We start from the raw sequence: 19352 nt of genomic DNA on the forward strand, positions 1-19352 counted from the left end.
GATTCCTAGCTCCTTTGGTCATCTCTGATTGCTTTTGGCACAGCTGAGTGATGGTACAAAGTATTCATCTACTCCATGCAAGAAAATTTAGAACTGTTACTTGTCCTCCACCCCACCCAATCATTACATTAAAAGCACCTTGATGTTAATATTAAAACAAAGCTTTTCTAGAATGTAAACAATTGTATTCACAAGTCATATCTGCTTATCACTTTTGAATTTTGGGCATTGAAGGCTCAGGACAAGTCACCTTTGTGTGCATTTATGTTTTCATTGCATTTGTTTTTTGGTAAGAGCAATAGCAAAGCTGCCTGTGTATTCCTTTTATTGCAAGAAATGGTGAGCAAAGCTGTTGCTAGTCACACAAAGAAGGTATGTTCAGTCAGAATGCCAGTGAAAGTAACTTTCAACCTAGTATCTCTTTCCCTGCTCATCTGGGCTGGTGTATCTGTTGACAATAGCACTGCGAGAGCAGAGCGACTGAAACAAATCACAGTTAAACCAATAGTTGCGTTTTTCTCCCCAACATAGGGATGAATCTTTGTGTCTGAAAATGTAACAGATGACTCAATGTTCTTTCTAGTTTTGTCAAATGACTGCTTAAGAGATTGCCCTGGAATCCTGCATAATGTTGTTGTCTCATAACATTCTTGTGTGTGCTTTCCACATAGATTGCACTGTATATCTGGTGACGTGTCTTTCAGTGTGTCTCTAAATATGGATGGGCGCAATCCTAACTGGCGGTTATGCCGGTATAGGTGGCCCTGGAGGGTTGTAAACGTGCCGGAAAGCACGTTTGCGCCTCCTTAGGCAGGAGCTGTGTCGGCGCATTCAGATGCGCCAACATGCAGATGGAGGCAGAAGCCTCCGCCGTGGCTCCTGCACTGCTGTTTGTGTCGGCGCGAGCGCGCCAGCATAAGCAGCAAAGGTAGGCATGGGGGGGCCTTGGGGAGGGGGGTGGGAGGGGACGTTACTGGGCGGGGGGAGGGCGAGCCTGGGGGCGGGTGTGCGGGGAGCCGGGGGTAGGGCTGGAATCTGGTGGTTATGCCGGATCCCAACCCCCGTCCCCCGGGGTGAGCAGAGTGGCTTCAAGCTGCTCTGCTCTCCGCACCTCCTCTGGAGGTGGCGCGGGTCTGAGGAGACCCATAGGGGCGTGCAGTCCTTACGGGAAAGGGGAAGAGCTTTCCCTTGCCCGTGGCTGAGCCGCTGCTCACTGCAATCCCGCGTTGGATGCAGCGCAAGCCTCCTAGCTTGCCTGCTCCAGCACGGGTTAGGATTGCCCGATGTTAGATATCTAGTTTAATTTGGAAGATTGTAAACTGATTTGTACTTCAGGATTCCCAGGTTGTCTAATTATCTCTCCTTTTAATTCTTGATAAGCACAGAGGTTTATTATTATTAATTATTATTATTAACAGTATTTATATACCGCTTTTCAACTAAAAGTTCACAAAGCGGTTTACAGAGAAAAATCAAATAACTAAATGGCTCCCTGTCCCAAAAGGGCTCACAATCTAAAATTATATCAGAGGTTTCTGATATAATGCTCTGTGGGAAAACTGACTTGTCCTATACATTTTGTCAAAAGAATACAGGCATGTGGCACTTAACAATGGTCCACTTAATAACAGACCGCATATATGGCGGTTGTCAAAGCACAACAGAGTGGCTCTTAATGAGATAGCCAGGTCTACTTAACCTGTCCCTCTGGGGAAAGTTAATATACTTAAAATGAATGTCATGTCACGTATACTATATATAATACATGCTATTTTTTTCCACATATCCCTCAGTGTTATATTAACAAATTTTATACCTTGTTTAGAAAATTTTGGGGGAGCTCTGCAACACCCAGAATATCCTTTAAAAGAATGCAACTCTCCTTTAAATAGGGTGGGTTTGGACTCCCAGATTTCAGTTTATACCATTGGGCTTATTTGTTGGAATTTTGTAATCGATGGGATATTTCATAGGTGGAGAACCCGTCCTGGTCTAGACTAGAAACTTCTATAATTGCCCCTTTGTGGAAATGGATAGCTTTGGGGTCCAAAAATGCAAATGTTAAACAGATACCAGTAGCTATAGCTTCAGTTAGACACATCTGGAACATGATGGGGCAGCAATATAAATTTGACCCTTATTCCCATGCTGAATTAACACTATGGTCTAACCCTGAACCAACAATCCATAAGGAATCTTTTTTTGGAAAGAGTGGGCCAATAATGCAGTTATGACTTTAAGGGTGCAATCCTAACCCCTTATGTCATGCTTTACATCACTGACATAAGAGCAATGCAACTCTGAGGTAAGGGAACAAACATTCCCTCACTTTGAGGAGGCCTCTGTGAGTGACACCCAACTGCAAGATGCAGCACACGACCCATTGGCACCGCTATGTCAGTGCTGCAAAGCACTGACATAAGGGGTTAGGATTGTGCCCTAAATCAACTATTGGTAATAATGATGAGTTTTACACATTTGTACACTTACAATAGAAATATGAACGATCAGATTCAGCCAAATGGCAATATATACAACTGCATTATCTATTAGCTTCTAAATATGGCCCTGCAGCAGTGTCTGCCTCACAATCTCCACCTCTTTTGGAGATACTTTTAGAATCACATACAAAGAAGATGCCAGTCACATTTATCTATAAATATCACAGGCTTACAAAATTGAGGGTCAGAAAAGTTTTTCCCAAACTTTATGGTGGTTTGATATGGATTTGGGGTGCCAATTCCAAAAATGGCATCCGTTTTGCCCTATCACGTCTAGTTTTGGAGACATGGCATAGCCTCTTTAGTGAATGGTTCAAGCAGCTTCCTCATGAGGAAGCCAAGGTGTAGACTTCCTGTGCTAACTTACTAACCCCCTGTGCTAACTTACTATCTCCAAGGCTAATTCCCTGTCTACTGACATGCAGACCAGGGCATGCTGAATGGTTTGTCATGCTTTGCGACACCTGTAAAGAACTTTATGCTGCCAGAATGCTAGTTTTGGCAGTGTAAGGCCCTATTAGGACTGGGCCATTAATCAACCATCTTTTTTCTAACATTGCTGAGCCTGAAGCTTCTGGGAAACTCACCAGCAAGACATGAGGGCATTGGCCCTCCCTAGCGCTGTGTCCCTAGAATTTGATGAAAGGTACAGTCTGATAATGGAAGTTCCATTTACCTATCGTGGCCAATACAGCTTTGGTTTTGGCATTGTTGTGTGAGATTATGATGTGACTAAATATCAGTGTATTTTAATTTTAAATTAAGTTTCATTGAGCTTTGCTCTTAGGCAAGGTATTGTGAAAGCCTTCTTTATAAATGTCACAATAGTTATAAAGTAGGGAACTCATACTGTCTCATTTTTTAATTTCAGTTTCAGATTCTCCTCGCCTTGGTCCAAAAGGTGATACAATTGCTCACGTGATTATCAATGCCAATGATGATGCTTTTGGTACACTACAGCTCTCAGCACTGACTGTGCGAGTTGCTGAAAATTATTTTGGACCAATAATCAATGTCACAAGAACTGGAGGAATTTTTGGAGATGTTTCAGTGAAATTTAAAGCAATGCCATTAACTGCATCTGTTGGTAAGAAAAAATGACACTGAGAAGGCAAAAGTGACACAAATATGGACTACTGGTCTTTTATTTATTTATTATTGCATTTATTGTTGTGTTTATATACTGACTTCCAGGAAGCTCAGGCCAGCATGCATTTTTTAATGACTGTTCTGGTACGTATGTATTAGCTCATGCATGTGCTTCCCAAGACAAACATCTTAAGGCAGTGATTCTCAAATCATGTGTCACAGCGAACACATGGGGGCACCACGGGATTTCCCCAGCAGCCTCTTCTTCTTGACTGTCTAGGGTGCTGCCAAATTGGATCACGTAAGATTTAATGCAATCCAAGATGGCAGCACCCATCTTTCCAGCTCCGAGCACCACTATCTTGGATTGCACAAGATCTTGTATGATTCAGTATGGCAGAGGCCAGAAGAGCTAGGAAGAGAAGGTTGCTGGGTCAGAAGAGGTTGCTATGAAAGGAGGGTGCCGTGACCACAGTAAGTTTAGGAACTGCTGTCTTAAGAGATCTTTTAACTGTTGGCCAGGATTTGAGCAACCAGTGCTCTTCAAATGTTGTTCCCACTTGTTCTTTATTACCAAACTCAGATTTCCATTTGGTCACATGGGGAAGCAAGAAATGGCGTCATAAAGATTTTGAATAATGGAATCAAGGTTATATAATTAACATGTTCAGGTCCAGCCTATTTATACACAGATTTTTTATACATTGATTTGACTCAACACGAATGGCCCCTGCAAATGAGAAGGAATGTGCTGATCCCTGGAGAAGGGGAAAATTCACCCCTTTAAAATCAGTTTAAAAAACTGAACAGTCTTTTAACAATAGCCTCCTTAATGAGACAGAGAGAGAAGGCAGCTGGCTGACAATCCATCAATCCTTCTCTCCCCAGTGGACCCCTCCCTTCCCTTTGAGCAGTGAAAGAAAGGTGATCAAAAGGACATAGTGGAAATGGAAAAGGTGCAAAAGAGAGTGATTAAGGTGACTAAGATGATTACTGGGCTGAGGCACCTTCCTTATGAGGAAAGGCTACGTGTTTGGGCCTCTTCAGCCTAGAAAAGAGACGCCTGAGGGGGGACATGATTGAGACATACAAAATTATGCACGGGAAGGATAAAGTGGATAGAGGGATGCTCTTTACACTCTCACATAACACCAGAACCAGGGGACATCCACTAAAATTGCGTGTTGGGAGGGTTAGGACAGACTAAAGAAAATATTTCTGTACTCAACGTGTGGTCGGTCTTTGGAACTCCTTGCCACAGGATGTGGTGATGGCATCTGGCCTGGATGCCTTTAAAAGGGGATTGGACAAGTTTCTGGAGGAAAAATCCATTATGAGTTATAAGCCATGATGTGTATGTGCAACATCATGATTGATTTTAGAAATGGGCTATGTCAGAATGCCAGATGCAAGGGAGAGCACCAGGATGCAGGTCTCTTGTTATCTGGTGTGCTCCCTGGGGCATTTGGTAGGCCACTGTGAGATATAGGAAGCTGGACTAGATGGGCCTATAGCCTGTGGGGCTGTTCTTATGTTCTGATCATTTTGCATTGGTGAAGGGAGGGGCTGAGTGAATTGCTGATGGATTGTCTTCTTAATGACTCTTGTCTTCCATCACAAAGGTCATCAAGGCTGTTTTTAAATCCCTGGAGCAAAGAAACTTTGTTTTTTAAATTGATTTGCTATAGTGCGTTTTTTTGCCATCCACGTGAGTGCTTGGAAGGGAACCCACGCAAATAATGAGGCTCAACCTGTATTTGATTCAGATGTTACTTATGAAACTTTGTAATCTTTATGTGCACAGGTGAAGACTACAGTGTAGCCTCATCGGACGTTGTCTTACTGGAAGGGGAGACAAGTAAAGCTGTGCCAATTTATATCATTGATGACATCAACCCTGAGATTGAAGAATCCTTCTTTGTGCAGTTGCTCAATCAGACAACAGGGGGAGCATTGCTTGGAGGCCTGACTCAGGCAGTTGTAACTATTGAAGCCTCTGATGATCCATTTGGATCATTTGGTAAGATGAAGCTTTCAAACTCATTATTCCTATATGAGCATCTAGTTGACAAATGTCACTTGCTGTTTTAATAGAATGTTTTTACCTTACTTTTTATCACAAGGCATTTTTTCATTCAAAATATTTTACTACAATGTATTCTTGAGGATTTCATATTTCCTTGCTATTATGAGAGTGCTGCTGTTCTAAACATTGTTTAGAACAGTAAAACATGGTTTATTATTGAGGTAGGCACCACCATAGTGCACTTAGAGCAGCATTTGAAACTCACGAGAAATCTGTGGGGCAGGTCAAGCGCAGGGATCACCCTTTGAGCATCATAGCTAAAGGAGAATGTGAATCTACTTCAGTGTCTGCATCACATTGCAGAGAATGCCAAGCACAGCATTTACAATCTCCCTCCTCTAAACTGTGGCAAAGCATGGTCTGATCTAGAGTCAAAATGGCTGTTTTTTAATGGGATATTTATTCAGGATAATCCATTGTTGTAGCTTGCTAAATCTATTGCTCTGTAAAAACCGTCATAAACATCTCATAAATATCTATGAACATAGTCCTGTGTTATAAAATGTTATATACTGTAAAATCTGTCTGTAAGAAGTCAATTATGGAGAAAAAAAAATTTCAATTTCTCTCAATTTTACTAGTCTTCCAGATTACTGAGGTCACTGTTGAAGAGCCCGAGTTCAACGATACCAGGATAGATCTACCAATAATTCGCAATGCTGGAACACTGGGCAATGTGACTGTTAACTGGGTTGCTACCATTAATGGGCAACTTGCAACTAGTGATTTGCAGGTTTCCTTGGGCAATATTCTGTTTTCGCCAGGGGAAGCCATGAAGAATTTACAGCTGAAGATTTTGGCTGATGATGATCCAGAAATCCAAGAGGTGAATTCAGCACTGGTTAATATGCATTGTAGTTCATTACGTTGACTTAATATTTATGTAAGTGGGACTTGCAGAAATATTATGCTGAGAAATAATAAAAGCAGCTCAGAGATACATTGTTTCTGAGACAGCTTTTAAGCTGTTTTGAAATGAGTTTAAGGAGTAATTAATCCTTTTGTGGGAAATTTGGGGTAAATTTACTTGGAGCACTATATTGAAAACTCATTAACCACAAAATGCATCACATAAATCTAATGCTCCTTTAGCATATTGCAATAAGTGCTGAATGTAATGAATATGATCCTGGTGGTGTTTTAAGGAAGAGCTTCTATCCGTTGAGACATCTCTCAAAACCTAGTTTTTAAAATCTGCCTCTGAATATATTGAATTGGTCTATTTTTCTGTATGTGGAGACATCCATAACTTCAGAACATGTATCTCAGATTTGTTGTGCATGCATGATGGTTCTCTTGCATGCACACAAACATACTGGAGATCCTGGCATGCATTTTTGAAAATGAGAGTGCTGACATTGGATAAAAGCTCTTTCATCCTGGAACTGAGTGCAATGTTGAATAAAACTGCAGTGCATATGAGAGAAATTCCAGGTAGTGATGCCCAGCAATCTCTCTCTATTGGTTTGCTAAAACATGTGATAAGAGCTCAAATAATAATCTTGGATTTCAGGAAGTGTTTCTGTGGGTCCAAAAGCAAAATTTGATATGGGAACTTTTCTGAAACTTATGTTGGCTGCTACCTTATTGCAGTAAGTGCTGTGTTCAAAGTTGGTGATATCACTTTTCTCTTCTAGCACCAGTAGGAATAGGGAGAGATGTCTTGAAATTTCTAAATTTGGATTTGCCGTGTGTAAGGGAAGGCATCTAGAGAAGGCCTTAGGCTGAAGGGAGTACCATCCTAGGGTTTAATGCTTATGCACCCCTTCCTGCTTTCTGCTTCCCTTTTATACTGGCTTAGTAGCTGAATTGGGGGGCGGAGAACTGGCAATTCTATCTGATACCACCTTCTAAGGCTAAGGATACCAACCGGGGGGTGTCATCTGTGGAAAAACCGTCCCTGTTTTGTGAAGTTTGCAGATTAGCTCAGAAGCAGGAGTACATAGAGTAAGCACAACAAAATCAATTTCAATCATGCAACTAGCTAGGAATACAGTCCCTATACTGCCATCTACTTACATTGTACCCCGAAACCCAGCCCCTGCCATTAGTGAAGAGGTAAGTAGGTGTGCCTTCCTTGAACCATCATTAGATTTTACTGCAAACCTGACAGAAAACGCACATGAGCACCGCTGTACTTGAGCTTAAGTAACCTGGGGTTGATGATGTCATAGAGTTACCTGACTGGATGATATCATAGAGCTACCTGACTGGAGAGTGGATTTAAGCTCTTACAGTAGGAACCTACCTGGCCTCTCCATCCCACCCCTTTACTTAGATAAAGTGAATTTTTGTGCACCAAGTAGATGCATGCCAGTCTCCGTAGGAGGCTTGGCTACTCCAGACAGAGAAGGACCAAACTCACATGCAGCACATGACTTCTGGGAATGGCATTTGCCAACAAAGACTACTGAAGGAGGATGTCTCAGCAGCTTTTAGGCTGCTAAATCCACACAGAAGCTGTTGAAGGATTAGAAGTATCAAAAAATAGAGGGAAAACAGGGCATTAATCACACCAGGCTTATAAGGTGGTGAACAGGCAATGTAGTGCCAAAATGCATCATGTGTGTTACACTGCAGTTAATTAGAAGCTGAATTGAGTCCCTTATTTTCATTCTAAGCCATGTTTGTAATGAACAACCCAGCAGTCTAAATTAAGTAGTGATCGTTTACTATCTGGCTCAAACTAATCATTTCTTTTCACAACAAAATAACATTATAGAATATCTAACATATTTTGTAGGTCATCAGAGTGGAATTAACTCATGCCTCCAATGGAGGTACTATTGGGCCAGATGGAGTGGCAAATGTTGTAATTCCTGCTAATGATAAACCATATGGCATAGTTTCCTTTCACCAATCCTTATACAGAGTTCAAGAGCCAATGGAGAGAAGTTCAGTTGCAAACATAACGGTGAAGAGAAGGTGCATGTTTTAATATCTTAGTTTTGTAACAACTTTGCCTGTGATTTATTCTGTTTTTTGTGCTTGTATGTTGTTGTTGTTGTGTTTGCCTGTAATTATGTTTTTATTTATATAGGACCATTCATGTATATAACAGTTTACAGTAGAGTAGATGAAAGGACAGGCCCATGTTTCAAGGGGTTCACAATCAAAAAATAGGCAAAAGAGAGACATCAGAGAAATGCAACAAAAAGTGGAGCCACAGTAAATGGGGAAAGAATTATGCTATTGTTTCAGTTATGTGTTGTTGGGGAAGGAACCCAGAGAATGCCTCAGGCCGAGAGGAGAAGTGCCTGCTGGTTAGCAGTCAGGCATCTCTTCCTATCTCTTCCTACCATTTTTACTAGGTCAACAGCTGAACTTGGTCAATCTATCTACTGCCACCATCTTGAATTTAAGTCACTTAGGACGCAATCCTAACCCCTTATGTCAGTGCTTTCCAGCACTGGCATAGTGGTGCCAATGGGGCATGTGCTGCATCCTGCAGTTGGGTGCAACTCACAGAGGCCTCCTCAAAGTAAGGGAATGTTTGTTCCCTTACCACAGAGCTGCATTGCTCTTATGTCAGTGCTGAAAAGGTTAGGATTGCGCCCTTAGGGTTGATTATGTCATAGAGTTAGCTGACTGGCTGTGTAGAACACACCTGGCTGCTCTGTCCCACCCCTTTGGATAGATCAGCAATTTTAAACTTTTTATCTCTCTTTTTATCTTGAAATTGCCAGGTCACACCATTGGTGTTTTTTTGTTTTTACAATTGGCAAGGCATACCACACTGCTGGGGGGGGGACATATCCCCCAACGGCCCTACTAATAAATGGCACTCCCTCAAACTCTGGCGGCACACATGCAGTCCATTTATGACACACCAATGTTCCATGGCACACTGGTTGAAAATCGCTGACCTAGACAGACAGGTTTGGCTGCCCTGTCAGTAGATGCATGTCAGTCTTAGTAGGAGGCTTGGCAACCCCAGACCAAGAAGGACTAAATCCACATGCATCACATGACTGTTTGGGAGTTGAGTTTTCAAATAAAGAACAAACGCTCCTGCAGGAGGATGTCCCAGCAGCCTTTTGTCAGCTGAATTCAAACATAAACTGTTGGGGGATTAGAAGTATAAAAAAATAAGGAGAAATAGACAAAAAATAGGGGGGGAAAATCGAGGTGTTCAAAACACATTTACTTAAGCTTAGTGTCAGTAAGGGATGAAAACTATGGAGTTGTGCTAAAGACTTCACAAGAAAGATGAGTTTTATGGGGAGATTTGAAGGAAGTAGGACGGGACACGAAGTATTTATAATCACAGATAATCCCTCCTCCCACGTTGCAGTCATCTTTTGGCAGACATCCTGTGTCTGCAGGTAACCTAGAAGCATTTGCCCATTGAAAGGGATGAAAGTTTCCCCCGTGGCTTGTCTTTCTGAGGGCAGAAAAATTCTGGTTTAGGCATATCATCTGAATTTCCATTCCAGCATTCACTGGCAAGTTTTCTTGTTGTTTTTTAATCAAGAGAGTAAAGCTACGCTAAGCTGGAAACCCTTGTTCAAAATTGTTGGCTGCCCTCCCTGCTAACTGCTAATGGAACTACTAGCCCTCCCTGCTAATTGTATGAATAGACAGGCTTAGGATTGTGCTGTAAAAGGAGTGTTTGAATGAAGTAGGTTGTAGAGGAAAGTCTCAGTCTGAATCAGGAACAAGATTTGCTTTGTAAAAGATGACTTCTCCAAAGGTGTTACTGTGAAACACAGTCTGGACATTATGAATGACAATAGTTTAATGGGCCTATTCCTTTCCACCACCACCCCATCATCCTTTCTATTTTGACAAAGATCTGTCTTTGCCCCCAATTTGCCTTTCCCTTACTTCTCTGATTTTTACCAGATTTTAACCAAAATTTCCATCGAATATTTTATAATAAAAATTAATCCATTTACAGTAGTGAAAGTGTTGGACAGTTTTTGTTAACTTTTACTTTTCCAGAGAAAATGAACTGATTTAACATGACCTTTTTTGCTTATAATTTGTAGCGGTGGAAGATTTGGTCAGCTGCAGATTTTCTACAGCACGTCTGAAATTGATGTTGTGGCTCTTGCAGTGGAGCAAGGCCTGGATGTACTGTCCTACTATGAAGCACCTGTGCAAGGAATTCCTGACCAGACCCAGATGATTAGAGTGAATGTTTCCTTAGCAAGTGATTCATTATACACGTGTGCAACTCAGTGTCTGAAAGAACAAGCATGTTCAGCTTTTTCTTCTTCCAATGCCTATGGAATTCCATCATGCTTTTGGGTGGCATCTTGGAGTGGCCCTTTGACTAACAACTCAGGATTTTGGACTTACAAAAAAAATCTTACAACTGTATCCTCTCTTTTCAGTACACAAGCATTTGCCACTAGTGACTATGAGTCTGTAACCAGGCAATGGGTAATAATGGCAGATGGAGAAGAGTTTGTAAATCTCACAGTTGTCATACTTCCAGATGATTTTCCAGAAGTGGATGAGAAATTTGTCATATCTCTGTTAAAAGTTGAGTTGATGAACATATCTGCTAGCATTGAAAATCAACCAACCATAGGACAGCCAAATACTTCTACAGTTGTCATACAAATGAATGGAGATGCTTTTGGTGTATTTGTGATCTACAGCATCAGTCCCAACACAAGTGAGAATGGTCTTTATGTGGAAGTTCAAGAGTGGCCTCAGAACACTGTGCAGTTAATGATATATAGAACAGAAGGTGGTCTGGGACAAGTGACAGTAGAGTGGAGCATAACTGGTGGCACAGCTACCCCAAATCTGGATTTTATAGGTGAAGGAGAGATTCTGATTTTTGCAGAAGGTAAGGAATTTGGGAAAGTACACAATAGCAGCACAGTATTTGGTTGTACTTTTCACTACCTTGTGTGACATTTCTTGGAATGATAGTAACTGAGACTTACATGAAGCAATCACTAGGGAGAGGTACTTGATGGACCATTATTTAAAGTCCATAATCCTTTAATCATGATTTAGATTTCATTATTGAGCACGGTATTGTGCAGATTCACTAACAGAGACTTTCTCTGTCACTTGAGGCACACAGTATGAAGGTGATTTCGAATAACCAGCTATTTTCCAACAGGAGGTAGTATTTCAGTAGTTCAATACAAAGATGAACTATCAGAGCTTAAACTCAGTATAACCTCTGATAGTGGGCTGGGCTTCTGTAGGCTGGGCAGAAATGGGTTTCAGCAAAGTCAGGCACTGGCAAGAAAGCCATACTCAGCAGTAGACCTACCCAGTCAGGCTGATCTCCGAATACTGGGGGCAAGCAGTGGTACCCAATACATCATCAAAGGTAGGTTGGGGCATCATGAGGGCTCCAGTGCAAGCAAGGTTTTGCTGCATGACTAGAGGTGTTTGTTTCTGGTGAATAAGATAGGATTACAACCTACAATATTACTGAACATAATGGGCTTACTTCTGAATAAAAAACACCATTTCAGACACCTCTATGATACACATTTATAGGTGCACTGCTCTTGCGAACTGATTTTCATCAATGCAAAATATGTGTAGACCTATAACTTCAAGTGTGTGCTCAAGCTATTTGCGGAATCAAGGTAGATCATACACCGAAAGATATGAATGAGAGTCACTTTCTGGTGGAAAAAGGCTGGTTTCGTACATGTGAATCTAGTCTAATTAAACTATTTAAGCCAAGGGATGAGAATCCACAAAAGTTGGATCCAGAGATAAGGAGACTTACAGAAAAAGATGCCTGTTTCTAATTCAGCAAATTGAAAGTAAAGGAAAATTCATAAAAAGTACCACAAACTGAATTTGTTGTACTGATACTGTTTGTCCATAGAAAGCAAAAATAGTGGTAGCAATGATAGTCTCCCTTTTTCTCTTATTAGGTGAAACTAAAAAGATGATTACGTTGACCGTTTTAGATGATTCAGAACCTGAGGATAATGAAAACATTCTGATCAGTTTGACCCACACTGAAGGTGGCAGCCGTATTCTACCCAGCTCAGATACAGTCACTGTCGTTATTCTAGCCAATGACAACGTGGCAGGAGTTATTAGCTTTCAGACAGCTTCAAGATCCATTATTGGTCATGAAGGTGGGTTTCTTTCCATACTTACTACCTTCATGCTGTGTGCTATCAAGCTGTACATCCATGATTTCTCCCAATAGGGCTTTCTTTGATTAAACACAGTGGCCAGCAGTGTTAAGATAGAATACATTTTAGAGGGTACATAGACACATACTGGTACGGTGCAAGGGTCGCAACTTCATGGGGTGTGCTGTCTGTCTCATATGTAAGAAGGCGGTCCTTGTGATACTTCAGCCTTAAACTGTAAGGCTCTTTTATTGTGCCTGGAAATAAATGCAGTGCAGATGGAGGAGGAGCAATCCAAAAGAGTCCGACTGTCTTGCCTCATCACTACACCAGCAATCACATTTTGCACTAATTGTAATTTCTGAACAATCTTCAAAGACAGCCCCAAATATAGCACACTGCAGTAATCTGGCCTCAATGTCTTACATTTCCCTGCTCCTTTTTTGAAAACATATGTGGCCATAAAATGACCAGTCCAGAAATCTTCGTATTTTTACTGTTAAAAGAACCTTAGGGGAGCATAAACCTGGTCTCCCCTCCCATTCCATGTAGTTTCTGCTAGCCAATACTAACGGCTATGCACCATATACATTTTATTTTGAATAATATAAAATGATGTTGTATAATAATGTGTTGAAATATATTATGTCATTTGTGCATTTTGCTGTAACAGTAAAAGTCAATTTATGTTGTATATACTATTATTAACTTGCTTTGCGGTATTGTGCAAAATTTTCAAATAGGATAGAATGTATTTCAGTGCAGTATTAAACAATATGATTTTGTGGGGGAAAAAATGTTATGATCCTTTGTTTGTTATCCAAACTTCATGAACCCAGTTCAGGCCAAAAAGCAAAGGGATAGGAAGTAAAATAAGATTTGCTAATGTCAATATGTACATGGTAGTTTGGCATAATATAAGTACAACATTTTTGTGTGTGTAAAAATATTTAGAGAAATGATTCCTGTAGTTATTCCTGCAGATTCCTGAACAATGATTAATCATTTTTTTCTCATTTACTCTGATAAACAAAGCATGGAAAATTTATGAAACAGAGTGGCTTTTCTGTGATGATTCTGAAAAAAATTCAAGTTACACTATTTTATGTAAAGATATTTACATGATAACGAATACATACAATCCATTTTTTCATTATAAATTAAAATAGTGTTTTCAGAATTTCAGAAGAGAAATAGCCAGCAAATAATTAAAACAAACTTTCAGTGACACTTGCATAATATAATACTGTATGTGTCTAATTTATGAAGTAAAAGATTGACTGTAAAAATCTTCTTATTTTGATCTATGCAATACTGTATGTACTGGCAAACCTAAATGTTGTGCACCTGAAAAAATGCAACAGAAGCTTATAGACTATAATTATACTTAAAACATGTGTTTTCTGCAAGTTAAAACTCCAAGTTTTTTATTGTTTTAACCAGCAAAGGCAAATTGTTCATGTTCATTTCATGTGGGTGTATTTATACATGCTACAGAACCAATATAACTGTTGGTTCAGTTATGATTTCAGTCAATCATATTGTTTAATTAGAATGTGAATGCTAAATGTTTATGGTATCAGAAAAAAAGACAACTGTCTGAAACAGAGAAATTTGTACATGCTCATTACAAAACTTTGCTCCTTTTTTCAAAAATTGCCATTATCATGAAGATAATTAGAGTCTAGCTTATACACGGATTTATAATGTATACATATTATGTATATTTTCTTATAACAAAGTATGAATGAGAATATCCATGCACATTTTAAATCTTGAAACACTATATGCAGACGAGTAATGATTAACCTCTTATGAATTCTTTCCTTTGAATTCTTTAAAAAAAATAACTCTGATGGTATCATGTAAGTTTTAACTCAGATAGATGGACCTTACAGGTAATTCCAAGTATTTTTCTGCGTGTATTGCAAAACATTCTGCTATGGTGCAATGTTACACTATATGTGTATTTCTATAATTGAACTGCATTAGGCATTAATATGAAACAGCTGGTACATACAGCATTTACTTTTTTAAATATATATTTGCTGTTTTTACTTCTTGGTGTTTTTGCATGTTCTGATGGTAATCTGAATTGCTTTTGGTTGTGCTAATGTGCTTATATAGTTTGCAGCATGCATTTTGTACCTATTTTTACTAATATGTAACTAAAGACAGATTTTGAAGGTTTAGCATTTGGACAACTCAGGATCCTCTTACAATAAAATTGTTCACTTCATTGGATCTCTGAAGTGAAATGTTCTACAAGAGTTTACTACAAGCACCTGAATATGCTTTTGAAGAATGTTACTGTGATTATTTTATTCATTTATTGCATGCCCCTAATTTCAGGGTCATTTATGAGCAATGCAAGTAATGGAACAACTCACTAGAAACCTCTTATGCACATGTATCATTAAAGTGACTTTAAAGACCATACTGGTGTCCTTCAGCAATACTGTATCTGTTTGCAGTGGGCATTATACAGGGGACTTTACTGGTGGATTGTATATAAAAACTATTTCTGTTTCCCTGCAGAATAATGTGTTATACTTTCTTTAATTCCTAGGAGAACTGTTGCCATTTCATGTGTTAAGGACTGCCCCAGGAGCTGGGAATGTCACTGTTGATTGGAAAATTATTGGGCAACCTCTGGAACAAAACTTTGAAAATATTTCTGGTGTAGTTTTTTTTTTGGAGGTAAGCACAACTACTTGTGTTTGACCAGAAAGGCAAGAGGAAGCATATATGACTGCTATTGAGCTGAGAATAACTAGAACCTCATTGGCAGGAGCAAACTAATTTCTTTGATTAATTACAGTCTTACAAATACTCTGGAAATGTCTTTATCAAGGCAGGGGGAGAATGGAATGGATGCTGGCCTCTTGTACTACATCCTGAGGTCTACAGAACAGGCCTGAGCATCTACTATAACAACAGCATGCTGGCTAGGAGGTGTAATATTGGGATTTCTCCCTGTGTCAGAGGCAAAAGACCAGGAGCTTTCTAGTTCTGTTTCTACTTGCTTCACACAGGATGCTGTGCAAGAGACTGCAGTGCTAATCTTTTTCTGTGAAAGACCTAAAGGAGAGGGTTGGATCAGACTGTAGCTTTATCTGCGTAATTGAAATGGCATGCTTATAAACCATATGACTGCATGTAGACCATAGTACTTTGACAAGCAACAATTCACTGATTTCTCACTTTCAACAATAGGGATCATTGAATACAACATTTTATGTTCACCTGCTAGATGACCATATTCCTGAAGAAAAGGAAGAATATCAGATAATCCTCCATAACATTAGAACCCAAGGTAATATAACATTTCAGTGCATCTGAAAACATCTGTAGCTCTTGAGACTGTACACACATCTAACTAAAATGATATTTGGTGTAAAAACTGTCAAAGCTGAAGGAGTGTCTGCCTCCAAATGATTGAAAACTACCTTCTTGATCTGAAGTATTTCAAATGGGCTAGAAGTGGATTAGTAAAAACCAAGTCTTACCTCACTGTGATGCAGAATGACAGTATGTTTTGGTTAATCATACCATCCTTATGATGACATTTCTTACAGTATAAACACAGGAAATGTAATGTGTTTGATTCATTCCCTTGACTCAGTATTGGATATTGAAAAATTTTCAGGAAAACAGGCTGATTTTATAGCTGTTTAAAATAACAGCTTTATTGTTGACTATTATTATGGGTGACCATTCTGTTTAATATAGTGCAACATTTTTTGCAGGTGTTCCTTCTACTGGATCTGCTATCTTGGACAGCCAAGGTTATGAAGCAGTTTTGACAGTAGAAGCTAGTGATGAACCACACGGAGTTCTGAATTTTGCTTCTTCATCTAGAGTTGTCTTGGTTCAAGAGGGAAACAAAACCATTCAACTTTACATTAACAGAGAATTTGGATCTTTAGGTTTGTATATGGAGGACAGTGCGTTTTAAGTTAAGAAGTATGTGTTCATTTATTTGCACGTGCGCACATGAGAGAGTGTATGTACAGGTGGAGCCTATTTATCCGTGTTAGTTCCGTGACTCGGCGCGATTAACAAAAAATGTGTTGTGCTAAATTCCATAGAGTTAGGCAAATACACTACAGCCTGACACTTCCTGATGGAAGGAAACTAAGGCAGCTGTTATCAGTCCCCTCCACTCCACTCCGTACTCAGCCCTCCCTGTTGCCAGCTGCCCAGCTTCTTTCACATGGGATGCTGATCTTTTAAGAGTCCAGCCTTATGCGTTTCTACTCAGAAGTAAACCCCATTGTAGTCAATGGGGCTTACTCCATTACTTACTCCATTTCCTTACTCCAGGAAAGTATGGAGAGGATTGTAGGCTATATCTCATGCTTGCTTGGTGGGAAGTCTTGCTTGTGTCCGTGATTGCCTGCACCATGGGGGGGAGGGGGTTGCTTGTGATTGCCTGCACCATCGCAGTGGGGGGGAATTTGGCAACCACTCCCTGGGTTTTTTAAAGCAGTCCCCTCTGTTGCTACCACACCTGCCCCTGTGTGAGTGAGAGAGAGTGAGAGAGAGAGAGAGAGAGAACTCCACCTTGCTGCGCATGTCCTGGCTACAGAGATTTTCGGGCCCCCCCTTCCCCTCTGCAACCTCTTTGCTGGCTCAGGGGCTCCAGGAGTGTTACTGTTCCTTTGCAAGGGGAACCTCTTCCAGGGCTCCAGGGCTATTTCCCTGCCTGGGCGAGCAAGGCAGAGCCTTTTTGCAGTGTTTTGGGCTGCCTGGAAATGGAGGGAGATGCCAGTGCAGGGCAAAGGAGGCAAAGGTGTGTGTGGCTTTCGGTTCCCCCACCCCATTCAAGTTGAGACAAATCCACAGATAAAAAATCTGTGGATAAATAGACTGTACCTGTATTTATATTTCTATAAAACAGTGGTTCTCAAACTTTTAGCACCAGGACCCAATTTTTAGAATTAGAATCTGTCAGGACCCACTGGAAGTGATGTCATGACCGGAAGTGACATCATCAAGCAGGAACATTTTTAACAATCTTAGGCTACAATCCTACCTACATTTACTGAGGAGTAAGTTCCCTTTACTATTATTGTTAAAAGCATATGCAGAGTAGCCTGTTAAAAGTACAGATCTGTAACATTTCCCCAATGCAGTCACATGCCATGGTAGCATCAAGTCTAATATATTAAAAATAAAATATTGAAATGAATGGAAATTGGCTCACTACCCACCTAATGGGTCCTGACCCACAGTTTGAGAAATGCTGATATAAGACACTTGCCTTTCTTCCTCCAGAAATTAAAAGTGCTTTAGTTTAGTTTAGTTTATTATATAAATTATATTCCATCTCTCCCCATGCAAACAAGGTATCCAAGGTGGCATCCAATAACTCAAACATAAATCAAAATACAAAATTATAATACAGTACATCATAAAACAAGTGGAATAAATTCTGAAAGAAATTTCATAATTGGACTATAACTACAAAAAAACCCCCTATTTTACATGTTTGCATACAGTTTAGTTTCTATGATAGAGGAACCTGGAGAAAGCCTTTCTTGCCATTCACATCAGATCCTGGGAATGGTGGGGGATTGTTTTATAGCTAAAACTGGAGGGAGGGTGGGGGAATGATTCATATGTATTAAATATGCTGGGCCTCATCCATCATATGCATCCCTGTTTCTCACCCACATAAAATAACAAGGGGCCTTTGTATCCACTGGGATTCCATTTCCCCCTCTAGCAAATATGGAAAGTGCTGACATGGGGGGACCCCTGTATGGATAGTGGCCCCTGTGCAATCCCCCCATGCCCATTACATTATCTTTACTTTATTGTAGAAGTGCTTGCAGCATGGGTGCTTCTTGTTCAACAGTCTTGCTTAAATGAAGAGTTGAACATTCATAAGAACATAAGAACAGCCCCATTGGATCAGGCCATAGGCCCATCTAGTCCAGCTTCCTGTATCTCACAGTGGTCCACCAAATGCCCGAGGGAGCACACCAGATAACAAGAGACCTGCATCCTGGTGCCCTCCCTTGCATTGGCATTCTGACATAAGCCATTTCTAAAATCAGGAGGTTGCACATACGCATCATGGCTTGTAACCCATAATGGATTTTTCCTCCAGAAACTTGTCCAATCCCCTTTTAAAGGCATCCAGGCCAGATGCTGTCACCCCATCCTGTGGCAGGGAGTTTCACAGACCGACCACACGTTGAGTAAAGAAATATTTTCTTTTGTGTGTCTTAACTCTCCCAACACTCAATTTGAATGGATGTCCCCTGGTTCTGGTGTTATGTGAGAGTGTAAAGAGCATCTCTCTATCCACTTTATCCTTCCCATGCATAATTTTGTATGTCTCAATCATGTCCCCCCTCAGGCATCTCTTTTCTAGGCTGAAGAGGCCCAAATGCCGTAGCCTTTCCTCATAAGGAAGGTGCCGCAGCCCAGTAATCATCTTAGTCGCTCTCTTTTGCACCTTTTCCATTTCCACTATGTCCTTTTTGAGATGTGGTGACTAGAACTGGACACAATACTCCAGGTGTGGCCTTACCATCGATTTGTACAATGGCATTATAATATTAGCCGTTTTATTCTCAATACCTTTTCTAA

The 19352-nt window shown here is 40.3% G+C and overlaps 1 protein-coding gene across 1 annotated transcript in view; it reads left to right on the plus strand.

The window, feature by feature from the left end:
* The window catches only part of ADGRV1 (adhesion G protein-coupled receptor V1), a 294630-nt gene that overhangs the window by 69523 nt on the left and 205755 nt on the right, over window positions 1–19352 (plus strand). Inside the window, exons 30-38 of the mRNA XM_066613579.1 lie at window positions 3373–3588; window positions 5395–5610; window positions 6258–6502; window positions 8420–8601; window positions 10668–11479; window positions 12540–12749; window positions 15319–15449; window positions 15966–16065; window positions 16499–16678. Of these exons, the coding sequence (XP_066469676.1) occupies window positions 3373–3588; window positions 5395–5610; window positions 6258–6502; window positions 8420–8601; window positions 10668–11479; window positions 12540–12749; window positions 15319–15449; window positions 15966–16065; window positions 16499–16678 (2292 nt within the window). The remainder of the gene's footprint in view (window positions 1–3372; window positions 3589–5394; window positions 5611–6257; window positions 6503–8419; window positions 8602–10667; window positions 11480–12539; window positions 12750–15318; window positions 15450–15965; window positions 16066–16498; window positions 16679–19352) is intronic.

The sequence above is a fragment of the Tiliqua scincoides genome, chromosome 2 (assembly GCF_035046505.1).
Source record: "Tiliqua scincoides isolate rTilSci1 chromosome 2, rTilSci1.hap2, whole genome shotgun sequence".
NCBI classification, from domain to species: Eukaryota; Metazoa; Chordata; class Lepidosauria; order Squamata; family Scincidae; genus Tiliqua; species Tiliqua scincoides.